General features: G+C 33.8%; 1 protein-coding gene across 2 annotated transcripts in view; it reads right to left on the bottom strand.

Moving 5' to 3' along the window:
* Positions 1-5,890: 5,890 nt before the first annotated feature.
* The window catches only part of CNTN5 (contactin 5), an 834,919-nt gene continuing 825,578 nt past the window's right edge, over positions 5,891-15,231 (bottom strand). For both annotated transcript variants that reach the window (XM_030918933.1, XM_010357543.1), the window contains 2 exons: positions 13,909-14,077; positions 5,891-8,667 (listed from right to left, as the gene is read on the bottom strand). In XM_030918933.1, the coding sequence (XP_030774793.1) occupies positions 8,564-8,667; positions 13,909-14,077 (273 nt within the window). In that variant the 3' untranslated portion in view covers positions 5,891-8,563. The remainder of the gene's footprint in view (positions 8,668-13,908; positions 14,078-15,231) is intronic.

Here is a 15,231-nt window from a genome sequence, read left to right as displayed (position 1 = left end):
GTTACAAGCCAGTAGAAATTAGAAACTTATTTTTAGCATTCTTAAAGAAGTTCCAATTAAGAATTTAATATGCAACCAAACTAAGCTTCCTAAGTAAAGAGAAATAAAATCTTTTCCAATTAAGCAATAAGATAATTTGTTATTACTAGACCAGCCTTACAAGAAATCCTTAAGAAGTTTAATCATAAGCACTGCTCATAAGAAATGAAAGAATGGTACCTGCTACCGCAAAAAACGCACCTAAGTATGTAACCCAAACACCCTATAAAGCAATCACACAATAGAAACTACAAAGGATCCAGTTATCAACTTCACAACAGAATCAAAACGTCACATATCAATATTAACCTTGGATGGAAACAGTCTAAGTACCCAACTTAAAAGCCACAGAGTGGCAAGATGGATAGTAAAATAAGACCTTTCTATCTCCTGTTTTCAAGAGGCCCATCTAACATATAACAACACTTATAAACTCAAAGGTTTGGAGAAAGATCTAACATGAAAATGAAATATAAAAAAGAGGAAGAGTCACCATTCTTTATCTGATAAAAGAAAATTTAACAAGAGTAAAAAAACAAAGGTAAGAATTACATACAGAGTTCAAGAAGACTTAACTATCCTGAGCATATATATATCCAATATTGGAGCACCCAGATTCATAAAGCAAGTAATTTTAGACCGACAGAAAGACTTATCCACACCCTAATAGCAGGGGACTTCAACATCTCATTGTCAGTATTAGATCATTGAGGCAGAAAACTAACAAATTCTGTACTTCAAACTTGACAGCTGACCGATTGGACTGAATAGACATACACAGAATAGTCCACCCATCAACCGCAGAATATACATTCTTCTTATCTGCACATGGAACATAATTTGGGATCAGCCACATGCTCAGCCATGAAGCAAGTAACAACACTTTTTTTTTTTTTTTTTTTTTTTTTGAGACCAAGTCTCACTCTATTGCCCCAGTTAGAGTGCAGTGGTGCGATCTCGGCTCACTGCAAACTCCGCCTCCCAGGTTCAAATGATTCTCCTGCCTCAACCTCCTGAGTAGCTGGGATTACAGATGCACGCCACCATGCCTGGCTAATTTTTATATTTTTAGTAGAGACGAGATTTCACCATGTTGGTCAGACTGGTCTTGAACTCCTGACCTTGTTATTCACCTGCCTTGGTCTACCAAAGTGCTGGGATTACAGGCGTGAGCCTCTGTGCCCAGCCATCAATACATTTTTTAAAAAACTGAAACAACACCAATGGTACTTTTTGACCACAGGGAATAAAAATATAAATCAATACCAGGAAGATCTCCCAAAGCCACACAATTAAATGGAAAAGAAAAAATTTTCACATGAATGACTTTTGGGTAAACGACAACATTAAGGTATAAATAGAAACAAATCTTAGAAATGAAATCAGGCAAACATACCAAAATCTCTGGAATACAGCAAAAGCAGTGTTAAGAGGAAGCTATAGAGCTCTAAATGCCTACCTCAAAAAGTGAGAAAGATCTTAAATGAATACCTAACATCATGTCTAGAGAAAAGAAAAGAAAAGAAAAAGCAAATCCCAAAGCTAGCAAAAGTAAAGAAATAACTAAAATCAGAGCAGAACTAAACAAATTTAAGACCCAAAAATCTACACAAAGAATCCACAAAACCAAAAGTTACTTTTTTGAAATAATAAAATGATTGATAGACAGCTATCTAGAGTCACAGAAAAAAGAGAGAAGATCTCAATAAGCATACAACAATGACAAAGGTGACATTGCAACCAATTCTACCAATACAAAAGATCTTCAGAGATTATTATGAACAATTCTATATATATAAACTAAAAAATCTGGAAGAAATGGAGAAATTCCTGGAAACACATAATCTTCTAAGACTGAGTTGAGAGATAATGGAAATCCTGAACAGACCAATACTGAGTTCCCAAATTGAATCAGTAATGGGGGAAAAAAACCCTACCAACAACAGCAACAACAAAAGCCCTGGACCAGATGAATTCACAGCTGAATTCTATCAGACATAAAAAAGAAGAACTGTTACCAATTCTAATGAAACTATCCCACCCAAAAGAGGATGAGGCATCTCTTTCCTGACTCATTCTATGAAGCCAGTGATACTGGGCATTTAGGTAGCCATTTAGGTTCTGATACCAAAACCTGGCAAAGACACAATGAAAAAAGAAAGCAACAGGCCAGTATCTCTGATAAACACAGATGCAAATATCCTCAGCAAAGTACTAGTATATCAAATAAGCAGCACATCAAATAGTTAATTCACACAATCAGGTTGGCTTCATTCCTGGGATGCAAGATTGATTCAACATATGCAATCAATGCATGCAATTCACCACATAAACTAAACTGAAAACAAAAACCATATGATTATCTGAATAAATGTGGAAAAATCTTTTGATAGAATCCAACATCCCTTAATGATAAAAACCTTCAACCAGCTAGGCATTGAAGGAACGTATCTCAAAATAATAGCCATCTGTGACAAACTCACAGCTAACATCATACTAAATGGGCAAAAACTGGAAGCATTCCCCTTGAGAACTGAACAAGACAAAGATGTCCACTCTCACCACTCCTATTCAACATATTAGGTTGGCGCAAAAGTAATTGCGGTGAAAAGTATTTAATGGCAAAAACTGCAATTACTTTTGCACCAACCTAATAGTAGTGGAGGTGCTGGCCAGAGAAATTGAGCAAGAGAAAGAAGTAAAAGGCATCAAACAGGAAAATAAGTCAAACTATCTCTCTTGCAGATGATTCTATACCTAGAAAACCCTAAAGATTCTGACAAAAGGCTCCTAGAACTGATAAATGACTTCAGTAAAATTTCAGGATACAAAATCATTGTACAAAAACTAGTACCACTTCTATACAACAATAACATTCAAAAGGAGAGGCAAATCAAGAATGCAAGAATGTATTCCTATTTACAATAGAGACACACACACACACACACACTCACAACTTAGGAATACTTCTAACCAAGCTGATGAAAGACCTCTACAAGGAGAACTACAAAACATTGCTAAAAGAAATCATCGATGACACAAACAAATGGACAAACCATACAGGCTCATGGACTGGAAGAAACAATATCATTAAAATGGCCATACTGCCTAAAGCAATCTATGGAGTCAATGTTATTCCTATTAACCAATGTCATTTTTCACAAAACTAGAAAAAACGATTCTAAAATTAATTGGGAACCAAAAAAGAGCCAAGAAAGCCAAAGCAATCCTAAGCAAAAAGAACAAAGACATAAGATTACCTGACTTCAAACAATACTGTAAGGCTACTGTTACCAAAATGGCATGGTACTGGTACAGAAACAGACACATAGATCAATGGAACAGAATGGAGAACCCAGAAATAAAGCCAAACACCTATAGCCATCTAATCTTTGACAAAGTCAGCAAAAACAAGCAGTGGAGAATGGACTCCCTAATCTGTAAATGTTGCTAGCTAGCCATATGCAGAGGAATGAAACTGGATCCCTACCTTTTACCATAAAAAAATAAAATGGATTAAAGATTTAAATGTAAAACCTCAAACCATATGAATCCTAGTAGAAAATCTAGGAAACACCATTCTGAACATTGGCCTGGGGAAAGAATTCATGACTGAGTCTTCAAAAGCAACTGCAACAAAAACAAAAATTGACAAGTGGGACCTAATTAAACAAAAGAACTTCTGGACAGTAAAAGAAACTTATCAACAGAGTAAACAACCTACTGAACAGGAGACAATATTCACAAACTTTGCATGCAACAAAGGTTTAATATCCAGAATCTATATGGAACTTAAATAATTGAACATGCAAAAAATAACCTCATCGAAAACTGAGCAAAAGACATAAATAGACACTTCTTAAAAGAAGACATACAAGTACTCAATAAACATGAAAAAATGCTCCATATCACTAATCATCAGAGCATTGCAAATCAAAACCACAATGAGATACCATCTCATACCACTTAGAATGGCTATTATTAAAAAGTCAAAAAACAACAGATGCTGGTGAGGCTGTGAAGAAAAGGTAATACTGATGCACTGTTGAGGGGAATGGAAATTATTTTGGCCACTGTGGAAAGCAGTTTGGAGACTTCTTCAAGAATTTAGAACTAGCATTTGACCCAGCAATCCCATTACTGGGTATATGTCCAAAAGAAAACAAATCCTTCTGCCAAAAAGACAAGAGACACTTACATGTGCATCATAGCACTGTTCCCAATAGCACAGAAATGGAATAAATCAATCTATGTGTCCAACAATGCATGGATAAAGAAAATGTGGTACATATTAGGCATGGAGTACTATACAGCCATAAAATGAACAAAATCATGTCCTTTACAGCAACATGGATATTGCTAGAGGCCATGATCCTAAGTGAATTAATGCAGGATCAGAAAACCAAATACCACATGTTCTTACTTATAAGTGGGAGCTAAACCTTAAGTACTCATTGACGCAATCATGGCAATAAAAGAAATTTGGTACTGCTAGAGCTGGGAGAGAGGGAGGTTATAAAGGTTGAAAAGCTGTCTATTGTGTATTATGCTCAGTACCTGGGTGACAGGATCATTAACACCCCAAACCAGCATCATGCAGTATATCCAGGTATCAAACCTGTACATGTAACCCCTGAATGTAAAATAAAAGTTAAAAGAAGGAGAAAAATTACAATTTACTCGCTGTTTGGTTGATATTTAGGTTCATTTACTTCCATTTATTCTCAATGTTAGGAGATTGCTTTTTTTTTCTTTTGGTTTAAAGTTTAATGTAAAACATTTGTATAGTTCCAGAGTCAAAACTATGAAAAAGTACTGTACATTGAAAACGAGTTTGCTTGGATATTTGTTCCTGCATCCCATTCTCTCCCTCCTTAATCGGTAACACTTTTTTATTAGTCGTTAGTTTATGCTTGTATTATTTCTTCTTCAGAATATTAGTAAATGTGTTTGTATTTTACACAAAAGGGGTCATACACTCACTCTTCTGTACCTTGTTTTATCCACTTAAAATTGTATATTTTTGTGTATATTTTTGTATATATATTTAGGAATAGATAGATCCCTAGGTGTGGATATGCTAGGTCAAAGAGCAAATCCATATAAAATTTTACTAGATACTGCCAAATTTCCTTTAATAGAGTTGTATTATTTTGTGGTTGAGAAGATTTTAAAAACAAGGATTTCCTAGTCTCAGATCTACTGAATCAGAACTTGGAGATAGGGGTTCCCAGCTGTGTTGGATGATTACCCAGGTTTGGGGCGTTCATTTCAAAGGAAATTTTAAGGCTGACAATGTATTGCTCATTTGATATGTGTTAGGTACTATGCTAGACACCGGTGAGAGAAATTCCAAGAAAAAAATATTTTTCCCTGGGCAATCCCAGTGACTGGATAGTTGGAGAGAAGCATTTAAAACAAATCATTATAATGTGATCGTTGGTATAGTTGAGATGTATAATGGGGTTAAGGGACAAAAAAAGAGTCAGTGCCTATGAGAATTGTACCTAGAATAGATTGGGATTAACTGTTTATAATAAAAGCAGAAGTATGCATTTAGCAAATTATTTATGAAACTGACTTAATGTAGTCTATTTTCCTGAAAAGAAAATAATGAGTTTAACCCTGAACTTATCCCATCTGTATTTGCTTCATTTCTTGTTTTATTTTTTGATATAGCTTCAAATTTTCAAGTTGTGACTTCCATGGACATTTCTGGAGATTTTTGAACCTAAAATCATAACAGCATAACATAATGATATTTCAGTGTTAAAATCAGACCATAATCGTTGGCATTCTGTGCTCTGCATAAAATAAATAATGTCATTCATATAGTTGACAGGAGAGAAGATAAAAGTCAATAAAAAGAGAATTATTTATTAAAAAGATCTAATGTTACAAGAACAGTACACAGAACTATTATTTGACTGTGCCTTCCACATGGTATATACCTTATATATAGTATATATACAGATCGTACACAGTATATTTAACAGTTTGACATGGTGTCCACAGTACCTTCATTTGGGTATGCAAAACTTTTGCTTTCATGAAATTTCAAATTATAAGGACTGTTGCTTTCTTCATATTCAATTGACATTATATAAAAATACAGTCTCTTTAGTGATTTAAGACTGTGGTTACTATCCCATAGAAGAAAAAATTCAGTACTGTAGCTGAAAAATAATGTACCTTGATAAGAATGCTCTTCTGATTTCTACAAAGTAACAGATATGTAGCACATAAGTACATAAACATTGAAAACCTGCTTTCTAAATAGGTTTATGATGCAAAATACGTATTCTGTGTATGTTAAGTAAAAACATTCCATATCTCTGATTCCTGTAAGAATACAACATCAGACATTCTATGTGTAAATACTCTGTCAGATATGTACCATCCGTCAGCTAATTAAAAATATTGGTTAAATTTGTCATTTTATTTGTTTAATATTTTACTGGGCTTTGCTTTCTGAGAGTGTAAGTAAGAAGTTGATTCTTAAAGTCCTTCACTAAATCTGGTTTACATCACCATGGAAAATGAAGACAATGGCTTGATTCATGAAATACATAAAATTATTTTGCATTAAAAATATTCTTTCTGCCTTTTTTTCCAGATGCACAATTCATTCATGAAAGTTACGCTATACTTGGGAGAGCTCATGTTTTACCAGTTAACCAATTAGCATCCCTGTTTTTGCAAAGTCCAGCCTCTCCCACTTTAAAGGAGGTGTTCAAGAAAGGCCACTTGGTCATAATTACTTACTTACAGGCTTATTTACCATCTGTAGTACTTACTATAATATCTATTGACTGAGTCTTTCTTTTAACTAATTTCTTGTCTGTTTAGGGTGTCTTACATAATTTTCCCCCAAGAGAATATGTAACCTACATACAGACTTTTACTGTGGCTCTGAAAATATTATTTTAGGATGTTCAGGACAGAAACTTCAATCACTCCTCTGATTCTACAAGGATTAACTTTGAGAGCTAGCAATTTGAACTCCATATTGTTTCATTTTGCTTGTTATTAATGAAGCAAATATAATTAACAAGTTTAAAGTATATAAAATTATAAAACTATGTTTTGTTCTCATGTTAACATCACCTATAAAACCATAATTTTTCCAGGCTCTTCTCTGGCATATGACTTTGCAATAACTGTCCTTTCCTGCATTTGCATGAGTATGATGCCAACTCTGGCACATTCTTATGTTTGCTAGAACTTCTTTAAGGTATCTTCAAGTAGAAAATTTTCATCTCATTTTCCAACAACTCTCTAAGATCTCTCAGGCTCAAGTTGACTCTTCAAAATAGCAAATAAGGATTACTTCCCAAGCCACAGAATCAAACAGTGCATAGCTGACTAGACTAGCTGAATCCCTATACTGATGCCATGTTTCCACAGCTTAATTAAAAATTCAATTTATCCAAGAGAGACTGTCTTTATTTTACTAGTTGATTTTATCAGTGGTATGTGATGCATGGAACTGTTTTTAAAAATCAAAATTTATTTCTTATGCTTGAACCATTTTAATCTACAGACTATGCATAATTGTTTGCACAACACATTTTCATTGTCCTTAAAATTTTTGCAAAATTTTGCAATTAGAAGAAAACCTTGGACCTAATTCAACATCTGCTTTGGCAGTAGGTAAAGAAATGGAAACGCTGTGTCCCATATTCATCTCATTTTTAAGTTAGCACCCGTGGCAGCATGTCTGCAGTTTTTAGTGATCATATTTTTTGGTGATGTTAAACCATCTTTTGTTATTAAAAATAAATATTTATTATATTTGCTGCTAGATAACATAGTACTTTATGAAAAACAATAGCACTAAAATTCATTTGGACTCAGTTTCTATTTATCTTGCACTAATGTAAATGGCTTATTCCCTACCCTAATAACTTGCTCTAGGGGTGCATATAGAATAGCATATTGACAAATCTTGCTATTTCACTATGCAATCATACAATATTTTTCAAGAAAATTTTTGTGTACTTATCTTATAATGGACCACATCACTGAAGTATTTTTCATATTTCCTGCTGGTTTGGAAATTGAGATATTCAGCCAAAGGGAAAATGAAAAACACTGAACTCAGTCTTAAGCAAACTTTTCATTCTCACTTTTGCATTTGTTTTGAAACAGATCTGCTAAAGGCCAGTTACTTAACAAATGGATGGCACACACTCGGAGTCATCAGATATAAAATAAAATCCAAACATATTAAAAAGGCAAAGAATACATTTGACAGAAATTACCTTTGCTTACAAAAATTCATTACATACAATCTGCATATTTTTACTGGACTAAGAACTGTCCTCTCCATTTACAAAAACCAAAGAGAAATCTGATGGATAAGTAATATTTCCCCGCAACCTCCTGTAAGTTCACCATGTATATAGTTCCAAGTTTTTAAAGCTCAAGCTCATCTCAGGATCCTGGTTCTCCACTTACACTACACTCTATTCACTGCTGTTATCAAGCTAAAGCGAACAAAAGCAAATTAAGTCAGCGGTTTTCACCAGGAGGCTGAAAGAATCATCAATGCCAAGAGCAACGTGACTGATGATGAAGATGTGGAGAGAGTGTGAAGGGTCGACTGAGCACTTGTGATTTTTCCACCTGTGAAAAAAGAAGCATCAAATGGAGCAAATTATTTTGGTTTTGCTTGAGCTAGGCCAGAATTGTTTTTAGTATGTAAGACTAATGAGTGCAAGATTGGTCCTGTTTCTGATGAGAGTGTTCTTTATATTTATAAAATCAGACATTGTCTGAGGTTCCCAAAGTTATATAGAAGGGACAAATATATATGAGATACTGTATTGAAAAGGTGATGTCATGTCTAACAAACACATCCAATCCAGAGATTTAATTTTCACCAATGATGAAAATATTTCAAATTCAGATATAAAAATAAAATAATTTTGATAGTGCACAGTTCAGAAAATGGAGCAAAAATAACAAAAGCTTGTGGCAATACGAATTCATAATTTACAGTCATGAGCTGCATAATGACATTTCAGTCCACCATGGCCTACATATTTGACAGTGGCCTCCGAGACCATTATGGAGCTGAAAAATTCCTATTGCCTAGTAACTTTGTAGCGATTATAACATAATGCAATATGTTACTCACATATTTGTGGTGATGCTGGCGTAAACAAACCTGTTCTGCTAGTTATATGAACGTATAATATACAGTATTTAATTGATAATGGTAACAAATGATACCTGTTATTTGGCTTATGTATTTACTATTCTTTTAGTAATTATTTTAGTGTACTCCTACTTACAGAATAACAGTTAACTGTAAAACAACTTCAGGCATGTCCTTCCGAAGGGCTTCCAGAAGGAGGCATTATTATCACAAGAGATGTTAGCTCCATGTGTATTATTGCCCCTGTAGACCCTCTAGTGAGACAGGATGTGGATATGGAAGGCCGATATTGATGATTCTGACCTAGGGCTAAGCCTACACTAATGTGTATATTTGTGTCTTAGTTTCTAACAAAACAGTTTAAAAACAAATAATATAAAATAAAATAAAAATATTAAAAAGTTTATAGAACACAGATATAAAGAAAATGTTTTTATATCTGTATTATGTATGTGTTTTAAGTGTTACCACAAAAGAAAGTTAAAAAATTTAAAAAATTTATAAAGTAAAACAGTTACAGTAAGCTAATTTATTAGAGAAAAAAATTGTTTTTATAAATGTAATATAAATATAGCCTAAGTATACAGTGATTATAAAGTCTACGACAGTGTACAATAAAGTCATAGGCCTTCACATTCACTTGGCAATCACTCAGTGACTCACCCAGAACTTCCAGCCTTGCAAACTCTGTTCCTGTTAAGTGCCCTATAGAGGTACACCATTTTTTATCTTTTATACTGACAGTATCTTTACTGTAATTTTTCTATGTTTAGATACACAAATAGCATTGTGTTACAGTTGCCTACAGTATTCAGTACAGTATCATGTTGTATATATCTATGGCCTAGGAGCAATAGTCTATACCATATGCCTTAGGTGTGTAGTAAGCTATACCATCTAAGTTTGTGTAAGCATACTCTATGATGTTCACACAGTGAAACTGCCTAAGGATGCATTTATCAGAACTTATCCTCATCATTAAGAAATACATGACTATGATTACTCTAGTAAATTTTAAAATCTAATAACATTATTTTATTTACTGAATTTATTTATATGTCCTTGATTGACTATTTCAGTTGAGTGAGCTTAAATTCTAGGTTCTCATGCCAAACTTGGCAAAACATGGTGATCTTTCATCACTCTTTCTTATACCCAGGAGAAGTTCTTTTATGAGACTAAAACATTGTACGCAGCTAATATATTAGAATCACTTTTGGATTAAACTGATCCAAGGTTGATTCGTCTGAAGTAGTTTTAATAGCCCTACATAACCACAAACGAAGTGACTTTTAGATACTAACTTCAGGAATGGTTCTTCAAGCCAGAAGTCTTCTGACGCATCATGATCATAATTGATTATTTAATAAATGCTTATTGTATGTCACATACTGTACAAAGCCTTTTATATATGTTATCTTATTTGATCCTCATAACATTTCTATGTGGTAAATACAATTATTTATTCCCCTCTTGCAGATGGAGCTGGGGCTTAGAAAGGCTGTAGACTTGCTTAAAGTAATTGAGGTAGGAATTAGTGGATTTAGATACTTGTGTATTATCTCTCTTAAAACAATGATTGACCTTAGTTAAAACCCTAATAATAATAATATAATCTACTACCCAGTTGCTGGAATCTTCTGTCAAGGTAATCCTCTCTGGCTAGACTAAGTGTAATGGGATTTGGCGGGGGGGGGGTAATTTTAGTTGCAAAGATAGAGTCTGAATTTATTTTCCTGATGCTTAAGAGCCAGAGAATAATTTGGTAAACACACACATGCGCGTGTGCGCACACACACACACACACACACAAATGCAAAAAGCAGTAAGTCTTTGAAAATTTTTACAGCTAATACACTACTAGAACTTATCAATCAATATATTGGAGAATGTTGCATATATTTCAACTTGTACAAAGTGGGGTTATTGTGAAGTATATAGCTACTTGTGAACCATAAGAAAGGCAAGATGACAAGACTCACTGGAGTCGTATGTGCATGCTTAATAAATAAAAAATGTGAAAACATCCTTTCTAGCTATTGGGAGTGGCTGCATCTTAATTTACCTGACACTTTTATAAAAATATCTCACTTTCAGAATGCTAAGTAGGGTCTGTATCTCAAATTCCAAATACAATCTACAAAGCAAAAACATATTAATTTGATATAGCAAAACAGCCCCACAAAACAACAGAAAGAACAATGTTAGACTAAGTTCTGGCCCCAGCTATAAAACTAACTAGCTATTTCACTTGGGCAAGTCATTTAGTATCTTAGGCATTTGGTTTTCGCAATATGATAAAAATGAAACCAATCATGACTCAGGGTCTGAGTCTAAGGTAGACAATAGTGTCACAGTTTCCCATATTGAAACTCAGGAAGTGGGTTGCACTGACCAAAATGTTATTAACTGAAATATAAAAGTTGATAATTTTTTTCTTGGCATAGAAGTTGCAATTTAAAATATCAATGGGAGAATTAAGATATCAGAAGTTCTTCCAAGGTTGAGACTGATCTTACTCAGATAATGCTACAGAATCTGATTGTGTTAGAGTTGAAAGTAACCTTAGAGAGTCAGAGAAGAATAAAACACCTAACACAAAAGATTACTAGAAAGATAAAATAATATATAGAAAACACCTAGTTTAATGCCAGGAACACGATGAGGCCTCAGTAAGTGCTCACTGTATTGCTGTCTAGGAATTTGACGTGCTGAAGCAAGAGGAAGGTTGTCGTATATTTTGCTTTTCAGGAAATAGTTTTTTAAGATTCTCTTGAAAATTCAGCACCCTCATCTGAACAGTTCAATTGTGAAATAGTTAATACAGAGACATTATAACTGTTCTTGCTGTTGAAACTATACTTTTATGAGTGAATCATAAAGTATATTAAATTTTCATGTGACCACAATAACATTTACATTCTTAAATCTTTTCACCAGAATTTCTGAAAAAGTCAGATTTCTCCCATCTTATGTTTTGTATTTTTAAATATTCGTTTAAAAATACTTCTAGGTGTACTGAAAAGTCGTGAGACTAAGAATTCACCCAGATTCCTTAAATGTTCACAGTTTATCATTCTCACTTTATTGTTATTTATATACACACATCCATTTTTCTGAAACATTTGAAATGAAATTGCAGATATGATGCAGCTTTTCCTCTAGATATTTTAATGTATAGTTCCTAAAAATAAGGCTTTTAACAATATAACCACAGTACAGTTTTTTAAAAAATGAAATTAATGTTGATGTAATATATAATTTACAAGTATGCAAATCTTATCAATTATCAATAATGTTCCTTATCCTGTATTATGTGAGAACTTATCAAGTATCATAACTGACAGCTAAATTATGAGGACACATGGACCTATAGAGGGGACCAGCACACGCTAGGGCTTATCAGAGGGTGGAGGTTGGGAGGAGGGAGAGGATCAGGAAAAATAACTAATGGGTATTACGCTTAATACCTGGGTGATGAAATAATCTGAACAACAAAATCCCATGACACAAGTTTACCTGTGTAACAAACCTGTACATGTACCCCTGAACTTAAAAAGTTAAAAAAATTAGCAAGTATTATGTCAATAGCTTTTCCTCAAAGTTCCAGTCTGTTTCATTCTTTTCTGCACTGTATTTATCTCCCATTTCACTTGGTGGCATAAAAGAAATCACAAGCAATGCCTCTGGTCTGATTTCAAGTTGATGAATAAGTTAAATAGCACAGGGCCACATACAGAGCATGACGGGACACTTCCCTGTAGGTTGATAATTCTGCTTGGGAATGATTGCTCAACAAATGATGTTCCTAATTACCCACTAATTGTAATGAGAAAATGTTATATAATGTTCTCATAAAATTGTCTAATACTTTTAAAATTAGAAATTTGCATATCTAATTCTTTTGCTGCTTTTTTTGACTACCTCTACGAAATGGTTACTTCTAAATTTCTAAAATCTTGCTTCCTTTAATCAGTTTTTCCTTTGCTTATATAATAATGATGGTGGTGGTGAAGATATGTGGTTTTGGAAACAATCATACCTAGGTCTTGATCCTGGTTCTGAAACTTAGTAATAGTGTGGTCTTAGGCAAGTTACTTAAACGTTTTCTGCAAAACAGTAAAAATGTCACCTATCTCATATGATTGTTACTAAAATTAGATGATGTATGTAAAGCACTTTTGACCATGCCTGACATATAATAAGGGTCAGTGAAAGCTAGCAATTATTAATATTTCTAATAATAATGTTCAATAAAATTTATAATTTGTTTAGAAATCAATAAATATGGTCAAATTTTAATTTTAAAAGCTTTCCTTTAAACTCCTTATTTTCTAACAATAAAGGCAATCAAAACAACAGAAACATAGGTATGTCAAAACCAGTGTAATATCAGTTTAAAAGCCATACTCCAAAAACCAAATTGCCAGCAAGGTACTACTTGAGACCAGGACAGGCAAGGACATTTCACAAATCAGTAAATTCTAATGAAAATGTCAACTCCTTTCTAGATTTGTAGAAATTCTGCAGTTGTGAGCACATTACTGTGGTTCATGTTAATCAGAAGATAATATAAAAATCAGAGAGGAGAAACCGCCCAAAATCTCTGAACCATGAAATCTATCACGTCCTCAATTTTGATGACTTTCATATCATCTTGTAATTGTTGGTTGTCAGCAAATTAAACCTACTATGTCAAAACTTACCTGAATATGATGGTACCCTAATTTGAGAACTAGCTGTTCCATCTCCTCCTTCACTATACGCTCGAACTTCAATAATGTAGACTCCAGCATCTGGGAGTGGTACTACTGCTTGAAGTTTCTGTGTTTCAATAACTTGGCTGTTGCTGTCACCCTCTTGCCTATAAAAAACCTATGAGTTATAACAGAGGTTTAGACATTTGATATGAAAGATTACAAACGCACATTGACTACCTACTGAGCGTCACATTCTGAGATAAGCACAAGACCTTCAGTTTAGACAGATACACAAGCAAATGTAATGCATGTGCAATGTACTGCAGTAGAAGTATACAAAAGGGCCGTGGAGGTACACGAGAGAGTTTAATTTTGTCTAGGGGTTTAGTGAAAGCCTTCCAGAGGAAGTGATGTCTGAACTACATATTTAAATATGGTAGAGTGGACCCCACTTGGAGAAAGGGAGGAGAATTCCAGAAAGAGATAGGATAAAATGAATAACTACATCTAAGCAATAAGGAACAATGGCATGAGGGTAGGGAATGAAGAGGGGATATATGGGAATAGCGAGGAATGAGGCTAGAGAAGTAGGTAGAGAGGAGGCAGATCATGGAGAGTCTGTTATGCGTGGTTATTGAAATGAACAATATTGTAAGGGAGTTTAGAAAGCTCATCTTCAAATAGTTTGAAAGGATTAAAGAGAAAATTTGTTAAACATATAAATAATAAACCCTTAACAATGTAGGAAACAAAAGTGAAAATTTTATTTTTTTAATTTTTACTTTTATAGTGGTTTGCTTTTTGGTAAAATCAGCATTTGGATATGTTGTGTAGCAAGGCTAAAGCTTTTTTTTTTTTTTTTTTTTTTTTTTTTTTTTTTTTTTTTTTTTGAGGCGGAGTCTCGCTCTGTCGCCCGGACTGGAGTGCAGTGGCCGGATAGGGCTAAAGCTTTTTAGACAGCTGTTGTGGTATCATAATTAAACATGCATGCACAGAAAACAGAATTTTGGAACTGCAAATCAGGACACAGGATAATCCTTTGTTTACATATTAAAAAATGAAGTCCATAAAGTTTAGGTGACTCGTACAAGACTATGTGGCTAGTTAGGGTAGAAATCTCATCAGAAGATTTATATTTGATAATCACTTCAGAGCCTTTTTACTATATTGTACTATTACTCATGTGCCTCCAAAAATAGTCAAGTAAAATTTTTTTGGTATAGTCAAGTAGCAGCAGTTAAGATGTGTTTAAATGTATTTTTATTCCGGTTCATTCTTTTTTGTGCTTTTTCATAATTGGTGTTATAAGTATGTAATGAAAAGAAAAAT

Source organism: Rhinopithecus roxellana, chromosome 15 (genome assembly GCF_007565055.1).
Source record: "Rhinopithecus roxellana isolate Shanxi Qingling chromosome 15, ASM756505v1, whole genome shotgun sequence".
Taxonomy (NCBI): Eukaryota; Metazoa; Chordata; class Mammalia; order Primates; family Cercopithecidae; genus Rhinopithecus; species Rhinopithecus roxellana.
This window is presented reverse-complemented; position numbering and strand designations above follow the sequence as displayed.